A 26,334-nucleotide genomic window follows, 5' to 3' on the forward strand; every position below is an offset into this window, starting at 1 on the left:
GGATTGTTGAGATCCTTGAAGGATTCTTTCGTCAAGGGTTTTTTGTATGATAACATAAAAAGGTTCTTGGTAGAACACCCTAGGTGGATACTAGAAAAATCGCTTGGAATATAGAAAAATGTTCTCAGTGGAACCTCCTGGGTGTGTTCTAGATAAAACACTTGGAATATAAAAGGTTCCCAGTAGAACCCTTTGGGTGGGTTGTAGATAAAACCCTTGGAATATAAAAAGGTTTTCGGTAGAACCGCCTCAGATGGTTCTTGTTAGCACCCTTAGAAGGTGGAAAGATTCTGGATAGAGCCCCCAGAGAAGATTATGGGTGGAACCACATCACCATAGAAGGGTTCTCTGTAGAACATCTCACAGGAACTTCTGGGTGAAACTTTTCACAGATGGTACGAGGGGAGACCCTTTACATTGGGTTCTAGGTAGAACTCTCTTAAAGGGTTCCAAGTGGAACCTTTATGAAACATTCTCCAATGGGGAAAAGCTGAAGAACCCTTTATGGTTCTAGTTGGCATCTCTATTCCTAAGAGTGTAGGTCTATCTTGTGATTTAGACTGCTGGACTCATTTCTGGACACACACTTGTTACATAACGCCTCCTTACAGAGACTGAGCTGATAAATTAATCTGCAGGTTAATTATTTTAAAGTCCTCCCTGCGCTGTGCACAATCTGTTCTTGCAGCCTGTTATCACCATCATGTCTTTTTTACACCCTCGGCACTGCCAGGAAAACAACAGACAGGGGTCAGCGTGTTGCCTCTGGAATGAGTCGACTTATTTGCCTGAAACAGCGCCGACAACAGAGCGTCTCTGTCTGCCCCGTCTGTGTGAGGCAGAGAGTCAACACGCCAACGTTTACCTCCAGTCTGGTTTGGATCCTCTCCCTCTTTCCTCTAAGCAGACAGCTGTTTTATGTTTGTTTGCTGTTTCAGAGGCTTTCATGGTTACCACACACACTCGGGCGGTCAGAGAGGTGAGCCCACCAGTGTTTCAGAGGAAGAAGATGAATGGGACTCACACACCTCTGAGAAGTGGATGAGACGCATAAAGTTCGGTGCAATGCTTCCCTGTTCAGAGGGTTTTATCTTTTAATATCTCCAAACAGTTTCACAGTGCTCTGTGTTTTTGAAAGGCTCACAAAGGGAATATTTTTTATATATATGAACAATCTAACAATCCATTTTGCAAAATGTTCAAACATCAACTTCATTCCTTTTTTGTTAAAACACTCTAACTCTGAATTTGATGCCTGCAACATGTTCCAAAAAGTTGTGACAGACACGTTTACCACTGTGATACATCACCTTTTCTTTTAACAAAACTCAGTAAGCGTTTGAGAACTGAGGACACTAATTGTTGAAGTTTTTAAAGTGAAATTCTTTCTCATTCTTGCTTGATATGCAGCTTCAGGTGCTCAACAGTTTAGGGATCCTGTTCTTGTATTCTGAGCTTCACAATGGTCTGCGCATTAACAATAGGAGACAGGTGTGGACTGCAGGCAGCTCAGGCTAGTACCTAAACTTCAGAACCATTTTTTTTTTTCTGAAGAACACTTTTCTTGAGAAAAGGTTTGTCAAGGGTTCTTTGTAAAACTAAAGGCCCCATGAAGAACATTTTCATCCAAAGTCTTGAAACCATGGAATAAGATCCTGTATTTTTACATGTGGACATATCAGGAATCCCCTTAAATTAATCATTTTAGTTGTGTTCTTGTGTTTTTGCCTCATTTGAGAATACAATATGGTTCTTTTTTAGAACCCTTAGAAGGCTGTAAAGGTTTCTTGTGAAACCTTTACAGCAGTTCCTACCACAAACCAATGGGATTGGGAACAAGCCAAAGAACCCTATATGGTTCTACTTAGCAACTAATGTGAGAAATAGATTAAGTACGCTTGTGGTTTTACAAAAACGGGGAGAAATATGTGTACATGGGCTGGGCTGTTAATAATTAAAAAATTAAACTGAAACAGATGAATCAGTTTCTGTCTAAACTGAAAAGGTATTGAGACATTTTGGCATCAGTGGGAGGTGAACTGTCGTGTTGTTATGTGCAGTGTGGAGGTGCTGTGGGCGTGTCTGTGAAGGCGACCTCCTGGATGAACGCGTGTGATGGATGTTTGTCCTCGTTCTGCCAGACCAAAGTGGACTTTGAAACTTTGTGTTAAGTCTCTCAGCAAACAGCAACTTTTAGGGTGCAAGAAGCAGCGCCTGCTCCCCAGCCTGCAGAACATAAAACTATTTGCTTCAGGTGTACAAGTTGTCAAAATAACCTTTTAAGACTTTCCAAAACATCAAGGAGTTTTACTGTAAGTGGCCTCAGACAAACAAATCTGATTTCTAAAGACCCCCCCCCCACACACACACACACACACACACTTGCTGATAATGAAAGTGTAACGTGATGGATGGCAGTCTGAAATGATCTAAGGCATTATAAAATAAAAATCCTTTATTAAATTATGGCTACACCAACGTCAACAGAGTCCCTGATGAAGACGTCACTTTACACTTAAATCATCAGTTAACTGGACACTCAATGGCCCCATACTTGAAGAGCAACTGATTATTTATATTTATATTTTTGTTAAGTTTAATTCTGTGATTCCTTGGATGTTTTGGGATGCAGAAACTCCTTGATTTGTGTGATGTAATGATGACCTACAGCTTTCCACAGCTTGTATGTTCTTTGCATGTCCTCAGCAGTGTCAACTTCCACTGGGTCAAACTGGCCTCCGTTTGATCGTTTTTTTCCAACTCATTCACAGAGTCTGGAGATAAATGGGCTGCAAAAGGGAAGTGCACGCCTGGTCAGTGACCTATACTTCCTTAAGGCGTCATTTTTCACCAGGATAGCTGACTTCTTCACCTGGGAGATGGTCTGAGAATTTCTCACTAGTTTGCTTATGGGATGGTCCCTTGTTGTGTATTTACTGCAGTGAGTTTCCACATTGTACAGAGACTGGTCCCAGATGTTTGAGTCTAAGGGTCACATTCTTTTCTTTAAAATTAAAACACACGTCACTGCTACATTATTGGAATAATATAATTCTGCATGCTAAACAACTATCTAACATAACAACATTAACATAAACAAGAATTTATGTTAAAATTTCATGCTTTATACTTTAAACTTGTTTTAATTTCACCTACAGTACTTGTACTGATGACTGGACCTCACTTCCTTGTTTTAATGAGATCCGAGTCAAGTCTGCCACCTGCTGTTACAAAAAAAACAAACAAGACACTTATTTTAAACAGCAAAACTGTAGTACACTTATGATTTGTAGTATGGATTTCTCCCACCATATTATTTTTGAGTTATCTAATTGGAAATAATATTGTGGAACTTTAATTTAACCACCTATTTACTTGCAGGATCAACCAAAGTTTTAATCCAATATGAAAATTCACAATCTTAAAATAAAATGAAAACACTGTAGTGTTTTATGAATCTCAAAGAAAGTTTTGGTGCTAAAAATGTTCACTTTGCCAAGCAAAGTTAATATATACGTTGTATATTCAATGTATAAATATATAGTCAAATTAAATGTCGACATCACAATAAAATAAAAGTAGAAAAAAGTATACAGACATCCAGGAGTCCTGCACACGTCTCTCATTTGAGATAGAAACAGCAACTGACAAAACAACTGAAGATGCATTCAGGACCCAAAACAGCTACTTTGCAGCCAACATTGATAAAAAATCTTAAAACTGCTACGAAGAAGAAAAAAATTAAATTTCCCATTTCCATGACAACATCTGCTGATGAGCATCATGCTAGCTCCAGAAAAGCTGGCTGTTTGAGTCTGGGGTGCGATTCACTTCGGCATATTTGACGTAGACAGAGTCATGATGATATAAATGTTCTGAAACGTTTATTGAAGTCAAATGTTTTTCCACTAGGTTAAAATCATAGTACAAGTAAAGTAATGGGGGGAGGAAGGAGGCTGATAAGCATGCAACTACTTATGTTCACAAGACTAGCTGTTTGCTCCAGATGTGAGGAAGAAGCAGAGAAAAATGATCCATCATCATCAGTGCCCTCTGCTGTCTCAGTCTCAGCTGGAAAACTATTCACTAGCTTTGCTAACATGTCAGGGCAGCAGAGGGTGATGGGGTTGGGTGGTGAACTGAACCACAGCAAAGCTAAATAAATAACAGACATAAAAGTGCTACAGACTCCATTCAAGACTGAGCTGGAATAGTCTAGATCTTAATAATTAGGGAGGCGAAATAACACAATTCAACAATAAGAGCTATAATAAGTGGATTGTCATAATAGTTTTTTTTTTACACTTCATATATCAATCTATAGATAGGATGGTGCTGGATTGATGATAGCATTTCAAGCAATTTAATTTTCACATGTATCCCTTTTACTAAGACATAAAAAAGGCCAGAGGGGGGGCTGGTAGCTTCTGTCGCTTTTCAAAACATCGCATTCATTCATTCACTCAGATTTCACCGTTTCCCACCTTTCTTTCTGCTCTCACACCTCCAGGATGCTTTATAGAAATACAGGTAGGGAAGGGTGCAACAAAACATTTTCAGTGGCCTTACACATACACAGTAGGTCAGAGAGGACGGGTTAGGACATAATGGTGTTCAGAAAGGGTTGGTGAGGGAAGGTAGGAATGCATATAATGGTAAGTGTGTGCATGTGTATGTGTGTTTTGGCAACAGGGCTGGTGCTTAAGCTGGCATGTAAGGGGGAGGTGGCTCCTTCTCTGGCATCTTCATCGCCATCTCATAAGTGGGCAGGATGTACTAAAGAAGAAAGAGACAAACAGATAGAGGCTGTTTAGAAAAAAAACACACACATACGAGCCACACAATAAAAAACAAACAAACTGATGTTTGTGAGCAGATACTTACAGATCATAAGAACATGCAGGTACAGATCAGGGCTGCAACTAATGATTATTTTCATTTTTGATTAATTTAATTACTTTGATTAATTGTTTAGTCTGTACAATGTGAGAAAATAGTAAAAAATGGCAATCACAATTTCCCAGAGCTAAAAACTTAGATATTTAAATACTGTGTCTTGTCCAGCAAAACCCTAAGATTAGTTTGGTATAGTAGTTACATTCACACTGCAAGCCTTAGTGCTAAATTTATTGCTCAGATGTGATTTTTCTGTTTGGCTGTTCACAGTATCTTTAAAATGAGGCCAAAATCAGATGCTATTGTGAACTGGTCACAGTCCTGAACTGACGCTGCAAAAGATCAATAACAAAGACTTCACACGCAGCACAATGTCAATACGACAGTAATTATGGAGGCCACTGAGGTCAGTGTTTACCGTTTCATTTTTAAATTGATGTGCAGTGGAAGTCAGCTAATTCGTGAGCAGATAATGAATGGCTTCACAGAAACAGATTTCATCCTAAATTTCAAGATGTCGAGGGCTACTTTTAATATCTGTCAGCTCATTTCCACCAGAGTCTTATGGCAAGACATTTCAGGCATAAAAGTCACATTAACACTGATACGACTGTTCACATTTGAGCAAAGAAAAAAAAAGAATCAGATTTGGCTCACTTTTGGCTGCAGTGTGAACATTGCAAAACTAAAGATAATGGACCTTATATTGTACATTACAATTATTTGCACATTTAGCTGTAATTAATGTGTTTTTTTTCCTGGTATGAAAAACTCATATGAGCTGATACATGATGCAATAATGACTGTCTTCTGTTAGCTTTTCAGACTGTAAGTGTGTTGACCAGATGCCACCTGCTGGCTAAACTTCAGCATCACAGTTTACTGCATCTGACAGACAGTGCCACATATGTTTTTGTGGCAGCAGACACTGACAGAATAACTCAGGAAGCTTTCATACCTGGGGAGGGGTCTCAAAGGCAGGGTAGACAGCAATCTCTGGCATGTTCCTGTTGTTGATGTACTTGTAACAGTTCCAAACACAGTTGATCAAGTAAGCCTACAAGGCAAAGATAAGCTTGAAATGGACCCATCCCTTTAATGAACCCACAGAGAAAAAAATAATAAACATTTTCTTATCTTACAGCATTAGATTTATTTTCAGTTTTACTTTGCTTTAGAAGGATACAAATTAGATGATCAAACACACTGAATAAATCAGGTTTAACTGCAAACCAATAACCAATAAGTTCACCTTGAGGATGATGAGGAAGGCAAAGAAGACCAGCACAAAGAGCAGCAGGCAGCTGGAGTCCAGAGAGAGGAGGTTGTCCTTGTATGGGAAATCCGGCTGAGGAGGAAAAGAACAGACAACATCAGATAATCAATAAAACCTATTTAAACTAATTCAGCTCACATCACCATCAACACTACTGAGACTAATGGGAAAAAACTCAACCATATCGATCTCTGTGGGGCCTTGGGGCTACTGTAGCAGCAAAATGTTAGAAGTTAGACTTTTTCAGTATTCATTTAACATAGATCAAGTAGGTTTTAAGTACAGTATGTATAGAGACTCTGACTTGACAGCAACTTCACTTCTCTTCTTTCTATGAACATGGAATGATATTCGAAAATGCTAACAGTGTCATCTTGAAGGGGGAACAACAAACTATTAATGTGTGTGCATGTAAGATAAACATTAAAATCGGAATAACTTTACTCCTTTATGTAACCCTTGGTATTTTTTTGGTAAAAATTAAAACAATGAGGCTTATAAAACAGGGTTTTTACAGGTTTCAACAAATAAAAATTATGTCTCTTAAGACCGTTTTAAGGTCATTATGAACACAATTTAAGACTTCTTTCAGGTCCATACTGGCAAAAAAAAAGTATGTTTTAGTGATGTCTGAATCAGGGACTGCAGTCTGAAGTAGTTCACCTGTCAATTGCTTTTCTATGACGGATGTTTAACTACTATCAGGGCTGGGCAATATATTGACACTATAAACATATTTCGATATGACAATAGATTTCACCTTAGATTTTGGATATCATTATATTGTAATATGACATAAGTGTTGTCTTTTCCTGGTTTTAAAGGCTGCATTACCGTAATCTAATTTTTAGAACTTACCAGACTCTTCTATCTGTTCTATTGTTTGCCTTTACATGTGGCAATGTACCCAAAGATCGTTGTATGTTACAATCTGTATTCTGTTACCTATGTTTACATAAAATAAACATGGCGGCAGCAGTGTGATTAATTTCTAATGTCAACAGGGTCAGACAGGTGGGACTGGTGGGACTGACCAGTTGGTCCAGGTAGTCCTTGATCCTGGGAAGGTAGGTGAGAGAACTGATGGCCACCAGGCAGCTCAGAGCAAAGTCAAACAGCTGGTAGCAGAAAAATGGGATGAGCCAGCCATCACGATGCTGAGGCAAACAAGTGGAGATGAAGTCATGTTATGAACAAACTCATCAACCGGGCAGATGCTATTTGAGACCTTCATGTACAAGGACCACATTGCCTTTGTTTTCAACCTCATCTCCACACACTTCTCTTTAAATGTCTGATTAACAGATTGAAAACATTTTCCCTACTGCTCTGGCTGTGATCCTTAGATGTAGTCTGAGGTAAATGAAAAGAGCTGGCCTACAGAGACAGGGAGTACTGACAATTGTAATTGTGTACACTAGCATGTCTCGCTGTAACAAATACATAGAGAGGGTTGAAAACCAGCAATGTGGTCCTTTAACTGGGTCACTTCACAAGAATTTCTAGAGGCATATTGGGTGTTTTAATCCACAGACATATATACATAGAAGCCGCATTGGACTTTGGATTGTACATCAGTGTTGCCACCATAATAAACAGAGCAAGATTGGCCTGTAAACAAATACATGTCAACGGAGTAGCTGTGGTTTTTCTGAGTAAAAAGCACTGCAACGTTTAAATTTCTCATTTCAACAAGCCTTGTTATCTTCAAGCGTTTATGGTCAATCTGGAGTAAGAGAAAAGTTTTTTTCCATCATACGCCACATAAACCATAAACCCTTGAATATAAAAGCAGCTCATTAAAATAAATTACTAAATGTAGACGTCACAGCGCTTTTACTCCAGAAAAAACAACTCAAGTTGTATGTGTTTACAGGACAGTCTTGGTCTGTCCAATATGACAGCAATGTTGACGTATGATCCAAAAACCAATGCAGCGTCCACGTATATATGTCTGTATTATTTTTTCTGTCAAAAGCACAGTATATTCCAGCCTTGACAAAGATCTATTTTACTCTTCTCCTACATTATGTAGCAAAGTACTGATAATCTTTGGTATATTATGATCATGGTTTAAACATTTAGGGCATCTCATTGGGACACTACAGTGCTAACAGCAGCTCTGCACCACCACATTGCTTTGGTAAAAGGGTATCTATTACAGATGTCTGGGAGCTTGTACTTGCACAGCTAAAGCATTATTCTTGCACAAACTGTGTGCCCTGGGGCTGTGACAAAGCAATATATTCCTGCAGGATTGCAGTCCATGCAGACTGCCTTAACTGCCATTAAATTTTATTTGACTTTAGTGAAGCATATTGTCATACGCGTAGTGTGGCTCCTTTAAGAAAAAGGTAAATATGAAATGTGTGTGCAGCGTGCATGTGAGTGAAAACCTGCCTGTCTTGTAGTAAATGTACAGTTCAAGTGACAGTGTGTCAGTTTAATAAACACAGCAGCTTCTAAAGACCAAGAAACATCTCAATGGTTGTTTCCCAACTGAAGGAGATTAGCCTCAAAGTAAGCTGAGCAGGAAAGGCTAACGGAAATGCTTGCATTGTACCTTTACATCTGCTCCGTGGCAACTGTATCCCTTTTAGAAGCTTTGTAATTCAGCCTTGAACTGCAGTGTCTTTTTGAAGATGTGGTAAAAGAAATCCATAATTATAAATCCAACATCAAATGTCTTCTGTATTTATTTATCCATTTTTCCAAGTTGACAGTAGTTGTTAGGATGTTAGCTGCCCACTGGCAATCCCAAAATGCTTTGGGTTGGTAATCTGTTGAATCATCTGACAGCAATGATCCATAGACGTATAAATAGATCCAAGTGCTGATCTTATCATGAGATTCAAAATAAAATCAGCAGTGATGACGGAAACAAGCTCAACCACACAGCAGGCGTCACATGACAGCAGTATTGCAGTAATGCGGTTCTTGTCACAGCCCTAGTGTAATGTAGTTTGTCATACTTTAACTGTGCAGTCATCCCAACTAGCAGCTTACTGCAAGGCCACGTCAAAAGGCTACCAAACCTGTCGGTCTTGATGCCATCAGGCAGCCTGTGAGGTAAAGACGACAGGCAGTGAAAACACAGCATTGTGTGCTACACTCCAACTGTGCTGGGATTCTTTTGAACATCCAGCTAAAATGTAACGTGGTTGAAAAAAAAAAAAAAAAAAAAAAAACAGGGCAGGAGGGGTGCTTTGGTATTTCCTCTTACGTCTTGCTTACCTCGTAACTCCGGTGCTATTAATATACAACTTGAAAGGGATGCTTTTCAAATTCATGAACATTCGGGGATTACATATTTGCATAAGAAACCACGACAGAGCTTTAAATAAAATGTATGCTGTCAAAAGAGAATTAAAAAGGCACCATATCCTCTGTGCAGACTTACAGTGATGGCTCCATACACCATCATGGCACTGATAGTGAGCATCAACAGAGAGATGGCAAATCCAACACAGGCATTCTCTGTACAAGAGAAAGTGAGAATAAATAAATTGACCAAACATGGGGACAGATTTCAAACAAGTTTGGTTCAGCTCTAGCCTAGATGTAAACATCTGTGAGTGTGGATGAACGTATATTTGCCTGCTCTCTTTGAAGCAGCAGTGATTTGCATACAGTATCTCCAGGGCTTGTCTCTTTCCAGCTAACTCCATTTTAAAAGGCCAGCTCTGGGGAGCATTAAGCCTCTCCCTCTTGGCTGTGCAGTGTGGGTAAAGACACAATGAAATTCAGTCTGGGGAAATTAAAAGGCCTGCCTTTCATATCCTCTTTTCCTTCCCTCACTCAGACTCGAGGTTCCTCAAACTGTGCTGCCTGTTGCAGTGTTGAGATGACACTTGTGAGAAAGAGCTACTGCAGCAATGCAGCCCAGAGACATTTCTTTGTTATTCAGGAGCTCAAGCAGAACAACTTGAACACCAATTAATGAAGCAGTTAGAGGGCTGTCTGGGATCATCTTTAAGTTGTTTAAAACAAAATTAGAATAGCCTTAAAGAAGAAATCAAATAAATTTCCCGTAATACATTCTAAAATTACCATGTTGTGTCATCAGAAATTAAGGAACCATGACAGCAACACCACAGCTATGATGTCCTCCTTAAGTTTCCATTCCAGGCCGCAATGACCATTTTTGTTGGCCTGTTTCATGTTCATTTGAGTTTAAATTAATGCTGAATGTTTCCTGAATGAGACAGTGTCTGTTTATGAGCCACAAGAAATCAGTAATAATCTTTTAGATGTGCATAACAATTAAATTGAGCCATATGTTAAAGACTGGCAGGCAGAAGGCAGGCAGTCGTTACACTCAAACTCCTGAGTGTGAATTTTCAGATCAGTATGTTTTTGTTTTCCAGATAACAGCTTTACATTGACAGACTGCTGATAGTTATAGACAGCTGATCAACTTACAAGGATGCATGGATCTTTGTCAGGTCTAAACTGTTCTATTTTTTAAATTCATTCAAACATTTTTCCTGTATTATTTAGTTATAGGTTTATGATTGGACAGAATCATATGTGTCAAAAAAAGCTATTTACCAGTACACAAAGACAGCCTTCATTCATTCTCTTATACTTTTTCTTCTCAAGTAATCTGCTAATTATTTTATTGAATAAGTGATATTTGGTCTTTAAAATGTCACACACAAATGTCACCCCTGCAAATCACAGTTTTGTGTGAAGCAACACTTAAAAACTCTTGTGCAAATCAACAGTCAAAAACATATCCTGTTTACTACCACATACGACAAAGGAGAGCAGAAAATTGGAGATTTACCAGAGAGTTGGGTTTCAGATGTTCAGGTTGCTCCACCCTGTAGTGAGGATGGAGAGGCCTGAATGTAGCATACAGGGAGGTATGTTAGGGAAATCTATTTTGTTGTGATGGGGAAGCCAAGGAAGGAGGTCAGGCACAGCAGATGCCAGGGCTTGTGCAGTTATTTTGATTTTTTGCTGTAATGACTAGATTTATTCTCAGTTTCTTTGTCAATTTTTTTATTTTTGTACATTTCCTGAAAGCACCTGTAAATATGTGTCCACCTATGGGAACTTCAACCAAACCTCATGAGTCTGCCTCGTACTTTTCACGACCCTCTTCATGACTATCCTAGAACAAGACGTAGTTTGATGATGTCATGAAGTAGTGTGGTACCATGGGAGTTGTTGTCTTCATCGTTAAACAGCCACCATTGCCAGTAAAAATCTCACTGTTAGTTTTGTTCACTGACTTCCATCCTGACTTTTTGATGTGATGTTACCTGTGTTTTCTTGGAAGTTGCAGCATCAGGCCACCAAATAAGACACTTTTACCTTGAATAAAATGCAAGATTTCTCTGAGTTTATGCATGGCTGAAAACATTTTGTATAATAAATGTACACAACAACAAAATATGTAAGATAGATAGTTTTTAGACATTTACTGTGGAAATGTTACATATTATTAAATTATTTTAAAATATGGCCTGAAATGTGGAATAAAATGAATATAGGCTGATGAAGCCTCACTAATATGCTAAGATCTCCTCTGCGGGCTGTGGACAACCTCCATCGCCCTCCTGCGTGCTGGCATGAGCCTGCTGTGGGAAGGTCAACCCACCACAGTTGTCTCCCCTCCTCTCCCGCTGAGTCACTGTTGTAGAAAAATGAAGAGGCCTTCACCAAGCCAACAAAACAACAAAACAACTGCCTGCTAGAAAGAAAAGGCACTTTGATGGTCCTGCCAGCCCTGCCCTGGCACACATAAATCCAAACAGAGGACCAAAAGAAATCCTTCAGGAAAAACAAAGGAGCAACACCAATGCCACGATACCAACAACAACATTTTCAGACAACATGTACACAACACAGCAGTGCTCTGCTGTCCTCATGAGTTGTTTTGTTTTGCAGTCAGTGGGGAGTTGTGCTCCCTGTGGAAAATGAATCACATGTTCAACCTCAGCATAACAGCAGCTCATGGGATCATGAAAAAAGCAGGTTTACTAAATACAACGCAGAAAATATTTATTCAATGATGTTTCAGAGGGCAAACTACCTTCATCTTGACACAGTGAACCCACCATAACAGAATATGTCTGATGCAAGGGTGGGTAATAATGCCTTACAAGTAACACATATGAGTTACACACACATATATATATATATATATATTTTTAAAAAAAGAACTTTCTTGTTCCTTTTTTTTTTTAAAAAAACTATACTTCTACTCTGTATTTGAGAACATTTTTGAACCAGTAATCTACTTTTTACTTCACTACATTTGCCATTAAAACCTTCATGACATCTACTGTGCTCTAAATACAGAGTTTGAGTGTGAGGGGGAGAGAATGCAAGGAGCACTTCTACAAGTTGCTGCTGCCTAGAAGAAAAATAATCACTGCCTGTCTTTTGACCACGATGTGATTATGATGGAGCAAAGCCCAAAACAAGCATGAGCTTCCAGTGACAATCCCTGGCCACACCAAAATCTGAAAAAAATACAACAGTTACATGCTGTGCCTCTCTAAAACCACAGAGATCTCCACTTTTAAAAACTGCTCTTCTCATCTCTCTTCAATGGAAAGTAACTTACACTTTGAGTAATTTATCAACAAGTACCATGTTTATTTTTACTGGACTAGGTTTCTCAAAAGGTAATTTTCAGTTTTGCTTGAGTGATTTTCATGGGAGTAACTTCACTTTTACTGGAGTACAGGTTTTTAGTACTCTACCCACTACTGGTTTGATGTGTACAAGTTTGATAAGGTCATTAAAATTCCTGTTTGTTTTTATAACATGGTTTGTTAGCCTCTACGGTAACCCTTACATAGATTTCACAGCTTACCAGACATCCTGTCTGAGGCGAAGTAATGGTCGATGACTTCATACTGCAAGTCGATAGTGGGCACATTTTCTGGATGGGTCACAGCTACAGTCAGCAGGATGCCCATCAACAGGTTGACTACCTGAGGAGAAGAAGGAGGAAAAGAAAATAAGGTTTTTAGGAAGGACTCTGGCAATACTTCTGCATATTGTAGCACATTACTTACAAATTATGTATGTATTTACATAATTGACAGCATTTTACAAATACAAAAACATTTTTCAAAGTGTTTTAGACCAAGTTCTTCCCTTAGAGACAGCCATTGGTTTCAGTTCATGACAGATTTGTACAGAAAAATTGAATTGCTTAGTCATGGATGAGGTGGGAAGATTAAAATGAACAATTTATCACCCTTGTTTGTCAAGGTTATCATCATGTGGGAATGCATTAGTGAAGAGGAAGCATGAAAGAAGTGAAGGACACTCCAGCTTTCGAGCATTAATATTCTGCCTCAGAGAGATTGCATTCGTAAGATAGTGTGTTGCTGAAAAATAAATTCCACAAGACAAACAAGCAATTGTAAATACCGTGAACACGAAATAACATATGCTGGCATAAACTGAATCTAATAATTACCTGGAGGGAAAGGAAATTTAACTTCTTATTTGCCATGAAAAAAATAGTGAATAGGTGGAACTAAACAAACTGGACCAAGAATACCCTCAATGAAACAAAACATTATTGTCAGGTTTTTCACCAAAGTCAACATTTTATCTAACATTCAAGCAACTCACAAGAGCACAAAGATAAAATTTTCTAGTGAGATTCAGTCCTGATAATTTAGCTGAAAAGAAATTAATAATTTGCAAATTCACTTGATACAACTGGGTAAAAACATGTAGCACCTGTACAGCCCAACCAGTACAGGCAGACTAGGCTTATGGGGAAGCAACCTCACCTGCTGATCATTAGGTACCATAATAATTAAAACTTAAACAATTTCAAAAAGTTCTTGCACACTACAAAATCTTAGTGACTGGTGCATAGAATCAAAAACAAGTAATCCTGCAAAATTGTACTGTAAATCACTTTATTAACAATGTTTTGGTCATTAGACCTTCATCAGGGAAGTTGGTATTAACTTTGCCTAAGCATTGTTATGGTCTGAAACAATGTGGGAAAAAAAAAAAAAAAATCAGTAAAAACATGATGCACGATGCATGCTGTAGGGGTAGGTATCATTTTAAAAATTACCAGTATGAATACAGTACCCCTGAAGTGCTACCAATATCAGTGTCTATCTCTTTTTTCTACTTCATTTGATATCCATCACGTGCTGCGCTCGACTTCACCACACCACATAATGTTAGGGTTGTAGGTGCTGCACTAGTGGGCCAATCATCACCATCACAACTGAAGAACACTTGCAATTACTGACTGTGAGAAAAAACATAGTCTTTTTTTCTACAAGTTAGAACCAAAGGATCAAATGAAGGCATCATTTGACTGGAAATGGAAGTTTCAATACTACTTGGTACTCGGTTATTTCAGCCGATACCTTAAGGGTATCAATACCAAGCCCTAGTGTGCTGCATTCTTTGCTTGTTCCAGTACACGTGTGTTTTGTTTTTCTTTTCTATGCAACAGTCTTCACACAAGATACAATCTTCATTTATATATCAATATACAATACAGGGTTGTAATGTGAGATTAAGATGATGTTCCAGTTCCAGTAAACAGTAGATTGTTTGAGCAAATAAAAATAAAAACAAACTACAACTACTCAATAAGGAATTAAGACATAATATTTACATGTCATTAGTGCAAAAGATCATTAAACATAATTGTTCCTTTGTTCCAAACTAACAAACAAAAATTAAAAGAATGACTATTCACTACAATGACTAAAATGCAAAAAGTATTTTTACTAAGAAACACTCCATGAAATCCCACAATCTGTATTTACATTGGCACTATTTAGATTACATTTTTGTTTTTAAGGTTCTGTACATAATTTAACAGGCAAACAAGATATTTGGCTCACCTATAGCTTTTCACTTTTTACAGTGGATGACACCATGCAACAAATTACCAACTTGTTCCAAAGTGCAACATTATGTCTACTTGTATCAACTTTTTATGGCCATTGTAAACAGCTTTGAGAGTGACACCCAAATAATGAACATCTACTTGTAGGAATGTACATTCATCCAAGTAAAAATTGTGAAGAGATTTTAAAACAACTTAGAAGTATACACACCACAACTGACAACAATAATCATTCATCTCCAGCAGGTAGAAAAGGTTTAACCAATCGAAATAGTGATATGTTCAGATTCTACTAACGCGATTCAACGTATAAAATCAAGACGGTTTAAGTGATGATTTCATTTAAATCTAAATTATCTAATTAGCTTAAATCTACAGCAACAAGGAACATGTTATGTCTGTTGAATCACAGCAAATGCTGAAATAGAGGGAAACGAGACTGCCAAAAGTGTATTATGCAGGTTTTAGAGCGCTATCACTGTGAAAATAGTGCTTTCGTGGAAAAAGATAAACATCTTTCACGTGTTTTATGTGTCAGATATTGTCCAGCTGGCAAAAACTCTGAGGATTTTAAAATGTAACCGAAACCAGGAACATCTGCCCATGAACATCTGCCGTGTGATGTGGTGAAAGCGAAGCGGATTAGTTCAACTGTGAGCTGGATGAGAGATGACGAAATGTGCAGAGGGCAACGATAGCTAACAGTAGCAAACACTTAGGCTAGCTACTTCAGTGTCTATGAAGCACAGTTCCTTGGTTTCAACTAACTGTAACTAAGTTATATTACAAGTAATCTCATAAAACAAAAACAAGATTTAATCCCAGAGTTCTTTTTATTTGCAAATGATAATACTGCGGATTCCTTCACAGTCAAGCTTGTTATGCTTTGACAACCGTTGCGTTAGCAAGTCAGCAGAATGTCCGCTAGCTTGTGCTAAAATGTCACATATTTTAAAGCTTTATGAAATACACAAGGGCTTGTACCTTCTAGGCTCATGTTACCTATGGTCCCCTTTAATCGTTTTTCTAACTGCACTTTCGAGGTTGGGCGTATTGTACGGACAGAAACACTCAGTTATTAGTCAATCCTCAAACGATAGCAAGCTATTGCTAATACTAGTATTCGCATGTTAACTCTGAGAAGGGAACCACGAACCCGCGAAAAATCTCGCGAGAGTAATCATTTTAATCCAAACCATGATCTTCCCTTAACCCTGACCAACTGTTTTAGCCCGGACACCTAACTACATCAGAAACACCGTGTTGTCATATTATGAAACAGGATTTATTTGTACGAACTGCCCAATGAGCAAACAACGCATACAAACCTCGCGAGAATTTCGCAAATTTTGGGTTCCCTTCTACACACGACCCCGTCTTCGACGTTAACTCGGCGTGTAACGGCTGTTTTAAAATAGCCCAAATACCAAGCTAATATTAGGGATAGCCCACAAAATTTATAACCACTACATTCTCGGAAGCCGTTACTACTGTCTGGTTGACATGAATCGTATAACTGCTAAAGCGAACTTAGCACACTGGATAAGCAGTGACAGCTAACATGAGCTTGCTAACACCCACCAACCATTTTACGTACCATGTACCATGTCCCCAGGATGATCGTTCCCGTCCGGACATGGCAACATCCACAACACCTGGTAGTATACAGTCTATCTCGACTAGGCTTAAAATGATGCATGTCCTCCACAAGCGTAGGAAGAAACATCGGGAGAGCTGGTCGAAGGGGATAAAAATTTTCCCTCAGCATCAACAGTCAGCGGACGAACACGGACTGGAGGAGGAACGCCCACCACTTCCCTGACTGCCTGCGCGACAACGCGGATAAAAACAAACGCTCTGACGGAGCGGAAAAGGCGGGGACCAGGGGGCTTCACTTTGACTGACAGGGGTCTGAACCAATGGCCGTGAAGAAATTACAACCACAACCAATAAGCCTTAGGCAAGCTATGAGCTTGGAGCAAGGTAGAAGAAAAAACTCAATAAAATAGAGTAGGCGCTTGACAGAAAAAAAAAAAAAAAGCTTTCAAAGCCCAAGGTGCTCAGATGCTCTTGAGTCCTGGATGCCTCATGTTCATGGTGTGGAGATTAGCTCGTGGCGATTTAATTCTAAGATACACTTAATTGATCCCACACTGGGGAATTCACAAGGTAAGGCAGCGCAAGGGTTAAAAGCAGAGGTAGACCAGGGTGAGTGATGAAGAAGAGAACATAAAATAAAAATAAAATGCTGTGAAGACTATATACACTTAACACATACTTTACAGATATATGAACAGTTGCACAAAAGTTGTAATACACACAGTGTGTATCATTATACTAAAGAAAAAATATTTAAAAAAAAATGCTGTGTAAAATGGATTTGTAGAGATTGTAGAGATAAGGCAACATTTACATTATTGACTCACTCTTGAGGCCTCATCTTATACAGTGGCCATGAGCTAGAAATCTAGTGTTAAGGTTTTAATTATCTCACTTTACTTTGCATTATACCAAATAATGTTGTACTTAATCTAGTAACCTTGAAGTAATTACTAATTAACATCTACCATATTATATGTTTAAATATTTTATTTTATTATTTTTTAATTTTATGTTGATATATTCAAGCATTTATTGCCAAAGACAATTAATGACTTTTTTTTTGCACATGCTTAAGTTATGGCTGACTACTTTTATTTTATTTTATTAAGAAGGAGAGCAGAAACACTATAAGTTATAAGGTAAAACTAAAATGTTCAAAAAATGCAGTGCACATTAATTAATTGAAAAATAACATTTTTTTTCCCATGTTGTCATTTTCCTTTGTGTATTCATTTTGCAATAATTATCATATCATGGGCTTTTCATCATGATATTATTTTGGTATCTGTTACCTTGAGTTTTTGTTATTGTTATATCCCTTCATTATTCAAGAAATGATTTTTAGTATTATAATGCAGCTCTGAGGTTAGATAATAAAAAATATCCACATGACATTACTCTCAAGTTAAATTAGCAATGTGATGTTAGAGCAATTCCTGAAGAAAAAGAAATGTAATAATTTTATTGTACTACATATTATATGGTAATACACACTATGCAACAGCATGAATATAATAGCATTTAAATTGTCATATGTACATTTAAACAGAGTATAATCTGGACATATACAATAGTTTAACATAAACACATAAACATAAAATAATACAATGAGGATTCAAATGGTTATAAAGCTCATTTATTAACAATTATGGAATAAAAAAATCATAAACTAAATAATTTCATGACACATATCTAGACAAGCTAACGTGTTTCATTGTAGCAGCTGATCATTCATCATCATTACCTAATCATTGTCATTCACATTCCTTGAATGAGCCTCAATTAGATTTATTAGGTTTCCTTACTTAACAAGTGGATGAAATCATTTTAGTTCAACCAGCGGTGTAGCCAGAATTTTAGAAGTACTGAGGTTATTAGTCCAGCATGCAGCACTGAAAGGTACTGACAGGTCATTTTCAGGGCAGACATGTTTACAAGAACAGGTGTTACTAATAACATTAATTATCTCTGTTCCACTCACAGGTCCAGTGTTACATGGAGCCAGCATGCGCAATATCAGGACCCTGAAACTGAAGCAGCAAAATATTATTCAGGTATCATCAATTTTGGTATGTACAGCAGTGCTTGAGCGCTGTGACATGTCAAAAAATGTCTTCTGTGGAAAAAGGGCTATTGAGTATTTTTTGTGCCCTGTCCTGAGAGGAGGTCTCAATAGCCATAAGCCTAACATGTAGGCTCTGTAAAAGATAGGCAACAGTATGTTTTTAGACGTAAAATAAAGACAATTCTTCATTTTTTATCATAAATATAAATAAATTATCAAAGAACAACACATGCATTTGCATTAAGTGCGTCATTCCTCGTGCGACTACCTCCCTCCCCCCTAAAAATATGAGGAAAAAAATACATTTACTGTGTCTCCCAAGGTACAGAAATTGGCCTGGCCTGCTTCAAAAATGTGGACAGTTAAACAACTACTTCTCCCCTGTTGTGATTGTGATAATAATCATCTGAAGCCCTCTGTTGGCCCAGAGTGTATCCATCTTTCTTCTGCCATTTGTAGATTAATATTCCTGCCAGAGCGGCTGCAAGTGCTGCTCCTGTTACCCCTCCTGCAATAACACCTGTAAACATAAACACAGACTGTGTTAGAATACAAATTCACAGCGTATCACCCTCTTAAATTCAGCGTACCAGATTGCAAATTACCGGCAAAGACATCTTCTCTCTCCAAGATACTCTTGCTGTTTGCCACAACAACAAATCCTGATCCTCTGTCTTTCCCAGGCCAGTGTGTGTTGTCAAATTTCGAGACTGAAGAACCCTGAGGATAAAAGAAGGAACAGCTGCATGAGTTTACTTCCTGCGCTGCCATCTACGTTACAAGGTGCAGAAATAGTGAGACTCGTGAAAACAAGTCAACTGCCGTACAGGCAATGTGTTCTCGGTTCCGCCTCCTCCGTTTGCACCAAATATTCTGACGTCTTTGCTGGATTTGGATTGGTCCCCGATGTTTGTTTCACCTGGTGAGACTAAAAATAAAGAGCATGAAATTATAGAGGCATATTGCTGCCACTCCAAAAAAAGAAATAGGATCAATGTCAGGTGAAAAGGTTATTGTTATAACAGGATGTTCTTCGTGGAATAACAAGATATTTTCACAGTATTACAATTAGAACTGCAACGATTAGCAGATTAATTGATTAGTTGCCAACAGATATATTAAAAAAAAGAGTAAAAATTCTCTGATTTCTGCTTCTCAGATGTGAATATTTTCTGCTTTATTTAGTCCTACATGACAGTAAACTTAATATCTTTGGGTTGTGGACAAAACAAGACATTTGGGGACTTCACTTTGGACTTTGGGAAACACTGATGAACAATTTTCACCGTTTTCTGACATTTTATGGACCAAACAACTAATCAATTAATCAAGAAAATAATCAACAGATTAATCAAGAATAAAAATAATAATTAGTTGTAGTCCTAGTTACACAAAATGGTTAGGATCCACTTGACATTGTGTCTGTTGTGTCTGCACTCCTGAAAGCCATCCACTGATCAACCCCAGCAGTACAAATACCTCGATCGTTCAGTCTACATTTGTGGCACTAAGCTATAACCAACTTGCTTGATTGTTTTGTCTCATGGACTTGGATTTTGCCTGAATCTTTGTTTCCCTGTGCCTCTAATCAACCACTCGCCAGTTACATATTTGCCTGCCACTCCAGCCTGCCTACCTGTTACCAGCCCTGCTCAGCCTGCCTGCCTCGCTCCATATGAAAGCCCTGGATCAACTCATAAACCCCTGCTTGCTTTTTGAGAATAAATAAACAAACTGAGCTGCTCTCTGAGTCTCGCTTTTGAGTCCAGCTTTCATTAGACAACATAACACCTCCAGAGTCTGTGATCATTACTACATCCATAGCAACAGCCTGTTATACATAGCAACGGTCTGTTATACAGAAATAACAGTCCTTAGGAAACTGAAATTGACCAATCAGAATCGAGAATTTAATATAGCCATGTATTAAGTAAGGGATAATGTAGAGCAAACGGGTCACTATAGAGAAATAAACCCCTGACAGGGTGATGCAGGACCCGGCAAGAAGGGGTCTTGCATCCCCCTGAAGGGGTTTATTTCTCTGCAGTGACCTGCTCACTCTACATTATCCCACTTATTACACAGCTACTTACTAAAGAAATCAATAGTTTGACATAAAATGTTTATTTAAATATGATTTAATTACTTCCACGTGAAAAAATGGCCCTTTCATTTCTACGATTAGAACTGCGTCCATAGCAACGGCAACTCCGTAGCAAAGATCAGCCTATTTAGCATCATAATTCACATCAAACTGAACATTTCCACTGATGGTGAAGTAAGACAAGGTGAATGGGACTTCTTTGGCAACATGGATGCCAACATCTCTGTCCTCATTCATCTCCATGTTTCCTCCTTGCTGTGGCCCTAATTGCTATGTAACTGGCGATTGAGTAAGTTTTGCTGTTGGAGTTTTAAACAGATGCATAAAATAACAATAAGCACCAGATCGAGGTTTTCTGCCGTGTAACTGTCAAAGTCTGTTGTCTGTGAGCAGGTCATTATTGCAAAATAACCCCCAACAGGATGGTGCAGTGTTTATTTCTCAATAATGACCTGCTCACTCTACATCATCCTGCCAATTACACAGCTACTTACTTTAAAAGAACTAATAGTTTGACATAAAATATTAATATAAAAATGATCTTATTGCTCCTCCAGAGTCTATGATCAGAACTGCGTCCATAGCCACTGTCTGCTCTTCATAGCAACAATTTGCTGTACAGAAATAATACCCCTTAATGTGCCATAATTAACCAATTAGAATTGAGCATTTAACAAGGCCGTGTAATAAAAAAAAAGTTTGTATGTTGTAGTAGTGTGAGCATATCTTGTTATAACATGAAAAACATCTGCTATAACTATAAACTTTTCACATTATAATGTGATACAGATCCATTTATCTTTTTCTGTAGTGGTTTCAGCAGTGCTGTATGAAGTATCCTGTATGATATGAACAGCTGATACAATGTTAAGTGGATCATGACCATTTTATAGTCATTGTTTTAGGTACTCAGGCGTTACCTTGTTCTGACCCATCCCCTGAACCAGAACTCTCCAGGTCATATCCTGATCCCTCCATGTCTTCGGGACGGCCAGAAATCTAGTTTCATGGGAAAAAGAGAAATGAGGATATCAAGAGATGCAGACCACTGCAGAATAACAGCATCACAATACAGTTTCCTGGCTCATTATTAGACATATGAAAACAGACAAGAGGTGAAGGAAGCCTGTGAAGGTACTTTCCTTCAAAGTGCAATAAAGACATTAATCATGCCATGGATACAAAGTCCCACTGTGACGCACTGTGGCTGACAAACCCACAATAGTCGCATTGTTATCATCAATAAAGTGTAATGAGTATTGAATACAGCTTGAACTAAATGATTATATCACTCCACCCATTTGGCAGAAAAGTAAAGACGCACTATCTTTTGTGAGCAATTTGGACTCAACACTTTCAGCGTTTAGTTTTTACAGTTTCAGTGTTTAAACAGAACTGTAACAGCTCAACATGAAGTTAAAAAGCTCTTTAAAAAAAACAAACAGTACTGATCTTTCATTCATTATTCATTAGTTAAATTCAACTAATGTCTCTGTCCAGAAGTCATGACCCAGCTACTCAAGATAACCCACAGACCTCGTTGTGAGCAGTTTCATGTAGGAACTACTTTCATTCTGCTGGTAGATCCTAGTACAGAAATAAAGTAGTTCCTACATTAAAATGCTCATAACAAGGTTTATGGATTATCTTGAGTAACCGGGTCGTGATTTCTGGAAAGAGACACCGGTGTTGAGTTTTTCCAATGTATTTTTCTTTTTTGGCACTTAGAGCACCACAAGTCAAGTGTCATTTAGTCTTATTATATTTGAGAGAGGGCAGACGTCCCTACGGGTGATATCTCCAACTGGCACCAAAATAATCTACATAGATACAGATAGCACTATAGCTAAGAGGAAAAATCTGTATTTTTTTTATTTTGGGGTGAACTGTCCCATTAAAGAAATTGCCCATATTCCACTTATCAGTCTGCATTTGCAGTTTAACATTTTCAAAGGGGTCCCTTGACCTCTCACCTCAAGATATCAGAATGAAAATGGGTTCTATGGGTACCCATGACACTCCCCCTTCATGCAAATTTCATGCAGTTTTTGGCAAAACCATGCAGTTTTTTGTATGCAGTATGAACTGGTTATTGCCAGCTTTTCTATTTCAATATTCCTGCATACTAGGGTCCCTAAACAGCAGCAGAATTGAATAAATTTTGGTCTGAGTGGAAACCTGGGACTCTTGCCCATAGTGGCCATTTCATTGTAGTCAAAACTCTGTAAAAAATGACCTATTGTGACCTCCAGAATAATCAAAGCCTCAACAAACTTCATAACCACGAACTACAGAGCAGTCAGGTGATGTCTGGGTTTCCCAGGTATATTGACAATAAAGGAGTTTCAGGGGAATTCCCAGAACAGCAACGCTTGCCATCGCCAAAAATACCAAATCATAGCATGGGGCCATTTTTTTTCTTTTATTAATTCTCACGTGTTCACGATGGTTACGTGTTGCTCCAGATCTGTGTAATAACTAGAATCAACCCAAAAATGGCTGTAACAACTTATGACACATAATAGAGCATGAAAATAGAAAGCATATACTTCAATTATGATTGCATGTTCTACAGACATTTTTGAAGTGTGCAGGAAGTCATTATTTGAAACTAAGGTTGGGTGATGGAAACTGCTGATGACTCAAAGGGAGAAACAGCTTCAGCAGTCATTCTGTAAAACCCCTGCCAGAAGATGAAATGTGCCTGAGGTACTTCCTGGATCAGGGTTTTTTTGATTTTTTTTTTTTTTTTACGATGTTTTACCCACAGTGTCTGTGCTGCCAAGCTGTAATTATGCACTTCAATAATGTTACCTACTGGAAATGATCTATCAAGCAGCACTAATGCTTAAAGAGATCTAGCAAACCTTGTGTTTAACTTGTAATTGATCTTAATGGACTATGTTCTGTTAGAATCGTCAACAATTTTGATTATTCATTCATTGTTTCAGCAATTTTTTCGAGGAAAAAAAACCCAACTGTTATCTGATTCAAGTTTTTACAAAGTGAGAATTTGCTGCTTTTCTCTGTTTTATATCATCAGAAGTTAATTATAATAATTAATTGCAGCCATAGGTCGGTGGATAACTTGGAGTTGAATTCATTCTGCTGTGGTGGTAAAAGAGGATTCAGCAGAGGAGAGACGGCTGCACACTTGCCTCCAGCTGGAAAAAATGCAGAGGTGGAAAGTAACAATTATTCTGTTAAGTGCATATACATGTACTGTATAAGTGTAGTTTTAAAGTACTTGTGGTCTGCTACTTTTTTTTAATATTTAGACCTATTTGAGAGCTGTAGTGATTAGTTACTTTGAGGATGAAGAACTTTCAAACATGCTGTAGATTACCTTTCCAACCCCATATAATTCTGAACACTTGTACTTCATACTTGAAGTAGTTCCACCTCGATCAGATGCAACATTAAAATGATGCTTACACATTGATGCATTGTATGAACCATTCAATAATGTAATGCACAGCATGACTATTTAATACGTGTGAGGGCAACGTTTATGCATAATGAGTACTTTATATACTTTATTTTCCTGTTACTACTTCTGTACTTTAACTTAAGATTTTGAACGCAGGTATTTTACTTCTAATTGAGTATTTTCAAATTGTGGTATTGCTACTTTTACTTAAGTAATGTATCTTAGGTACTTTTTCCACTGTCTTTTTTTTTTTTTTTTTAACTCTACTACTACTATGCCTCTACATTGACATCCAAATGTTGCCTAAACTTAGGGCTGCAAGATAAATCACAAAATGAAAGAAATTGCAAGTGAGATATATAAGTATATATCGTGCTGCAGAGATGCCCTGGCCTACAAATACTGTTTTCACGTTTGTTTGGTACAGATTTTAAGTTGTTTTTCGGTTAGAATGGAAATTCTGATCCAAAAATGATCTTTCCCACTAATAGTGAATTACGTCTCAATCATAATATCTGGCAAAGTAATTGCAACATGCAGACCTATTACGCATGAATGCATTAGTAATAATAAAACAGGTGGAGACAGGGTCATTCTGCATAATAAGTCTTTGTACTTTTGTTACTTCATGTAAACTGGTAATACTTTTATTTATATACTTTTATCTATGTTAAATTTGGGATGAAGAACTATAATCTGTGACGGAATCTATTTTATATTTTAATTTGAATTCTTCTACTAATGCCATTAGTGCTATAATGAAAGAAAAGAAAATGTAACAACAACAACAATAATAATAATGTTGAAACATAAATAAACAATAAATAAATCAGAAAAGTTCTGCTCTATTAATATGAACTATTCCTTCTGGATGCCATCAGCCTGGGTGATTTCATTGACAGGTGACAGAGAACATGTTGAGTGTGGTGATGTCCACTGTTGAAACACAGTGGCTTTGATTGATAACATCTTCACTTCTCTGGGTACAATCTTTAGTTTGAAACTCGAGGACAGAAAGTAATCCCCGCGAGAGCGACTATTTAACTAAAACAGACAAGAAGAAGAAAATGAGCGCGTGTAAATTCGACTAATGTAAATTAATAAATTAATTTTTGGTAACTGCACCTAAAAACCAGTCGAGGTTTCAAATATTAAACCAGAACTACAACCTCAATAATCAATAAAGTAGTTAAAATAAGCACACTTTGACACGTCGTGACGTTAGTGTAACACATTACACTTCGTCTCACTTCAGGAAGTGAGAAAGAGGAGTAACGAGTGAAAATGACTTACCTCCATGAAGACTGGGTCTATTAATCCCAGAACTAAAATCAAAGATGTTGTTAAACATATCCTCATGTTTTGGTTGAGTTGGTGAACAGTTAATTTGGTCCTCTTCCTCCCTACAGGATTTCAGCAGGTGTTCAGATTGAACCTCGAGCTTCTCCGTCGCGCTGACGAAGCCCCGCCCACCAATAAAACACCACCTATGACCTCCAGATGATAACAGTGTTTACACGCTGCACCGGGACACAATGATGGTTATTTAGTTTAATTTCCTGGAGGAGTGTTTTGGGGATGTCTTAAACTGTGAACACTGACCGGAGGAGAACTTTGCATCAACCCTGTACACAAGGCTTGAGGAGTAACGGATTACATGTAACGGGATTACATAATCTGGATACAAACTACTACTAACTTTATTCCATTTCAGTTACACATAAAAAACGTGTAATTAGATTGCATAAACAATTAGTAAAAATGGGGATAATTTTTAGGATTACAATTTTAAACTGAAGAACGATATGCTCTTCCCCGACAGAAAAAAAAAACACATTTAATGATGTCATCTTGTTCATTTCACACCAATTTTCTGACATTTTATGGACCAAGTAACTAATTCATGGAGAAAATTGATAATGAAGTCATAATAGGAGAGACTTGAAAAATAGGTCCAAACATCAGTGTGCTCCAGATGTTTGGACCCCCCTCGACAAGATTGTAACAAATCAATTAATCATTTCAGTATTTTTTTTTTTATTAAAAAAAACTAAAAAATGATCTTCTCTTATCTTGGTCTCTACTCCTCTCTAAGAATAAA

At 37.8% G+C, this 26,334-nt stretch overlaps 2 protein-coding genes across 2 annotated transcripts; both read right to left on the minus strand.

Annotated features, from left to right (window-relative positions):
- Positions 1–3,867: 3,867 nt before the first annotated feature.
- laptm4a (lysosomal protein transmembrane 4 alpha) lies at positions 3,868–16,871 on the minus strand. Its single transcript, XM_084737129.1, has 7 exons — positions 16,630–16,871; positions 13,005–13,125; positions 9,573–9,649; positions 7,207–7,329; positions 6,149–6,244; positions 5,855–5,953; positions 3,868–4,776 (listed from the first exon to the last, which is right to left on the minus strand). Exons 1-7 carry the CDS (start codon positions 16,798–16,800, stop codon positions 4,702–4,704), a joined length of 762 nt encoding a protein of 253 aa, XP_084593255.1. The 5' UTR covers positions 16,801–16,871; the 3' UTR covers positions 3,868–4,701.
- Positions 16,872–18,579: 1,708 nt separating this feature from the next.
- LOC146314456 (uncharacterized) lies at positions 18,580–25,703 on the minus strand. The gene is made up of 5 exons (XM_084737130.1): positions 25,527–25,703; positions 21,724–21,802; positions 19,527–19,627; positions 19,305–19,419; positions 18,580–19,219 (listed from the first exon to the last, which is right to left on the minus strand). The coding sequence occupies exons 1-5, from the start codon at positions 25,590–25,592 to the stop codon at positions 19,062–19,064; spliced, it is 519 nt and encodes a 172-aa protein (XP_084593256.1). The 5' UTR covers positions 25,593–25,703; the 3' UTR covers positions 18,580–19,061.
- Between the last annotated feature and the right edge of the window lie 631 nt (positions 25,704–26,334).

Source organism: Lutjanus erythropterus, chromosome 15 (genome assembly GCF_056507025.1).
Source record: "Lutjanus erythropterus isolate fLutEry1 chromosome 15, fLutEry1.hap2, whole genome shotgun sequence".
Lineage (NCBI taxonomy): Eukaryota > Metazoa > Chordata > Actinopteri > Lutjaniformes > Lutjanidae > Lutjanus > Lutjanus erythropterus.

What these genes read in the sequence shown, in the direction of transcription:
- laptm4a (XM_084737129.1), bottom strand. Translation starts at nt 16,800, where the DNA reads ATGCTGAGGGAAAATTTTTATCCCCTTCGACCAGCTCTCCCGATGTTT. An exon ending in TCCTGGGGACATGGTACATG is followed by an intron (nt 13,126 to 16,629) that starts GTACGTAAAATG and finishes TCTTCTCCTCAG; the next exon opens with GTAGTCAACCTGTTGATGGG. An exon ending in AGGACTACCTGGACCAACTG is followed by an intron (nt 6,245 to 7,206) that starts GTCAGTCCCACC and finishes TTTCCTCCTCAG; the next exon opens with CCGGATTTCCCATACAAGGA.
- LOC146314456 (XM_084737130.1), bottom strand. Translation starts at nt 25,592, where the DNA reads ATGAGGATATGTTTAACAACATCTTTGATTTTAGTTCTGGGATTAATA. An exon ending in TAGACCCAGTCTTCATGGAG is followed by an intron (nt 21,803 to 25,526) that starts GTAAGTCATTTT and finishes CCATGAAACTAG; the next exon opens with ATTTCTGGCCGTCCCGAAGA. An exon ending in GAACCGAGAACACATTGCCT is followed by an intron (nt 19,420 to 19,526) that starts GTACGGCAGTTG and finishes TTTTATCCTCAG; the next exon opens with GGTTCTTCAGTCTCGAAATT.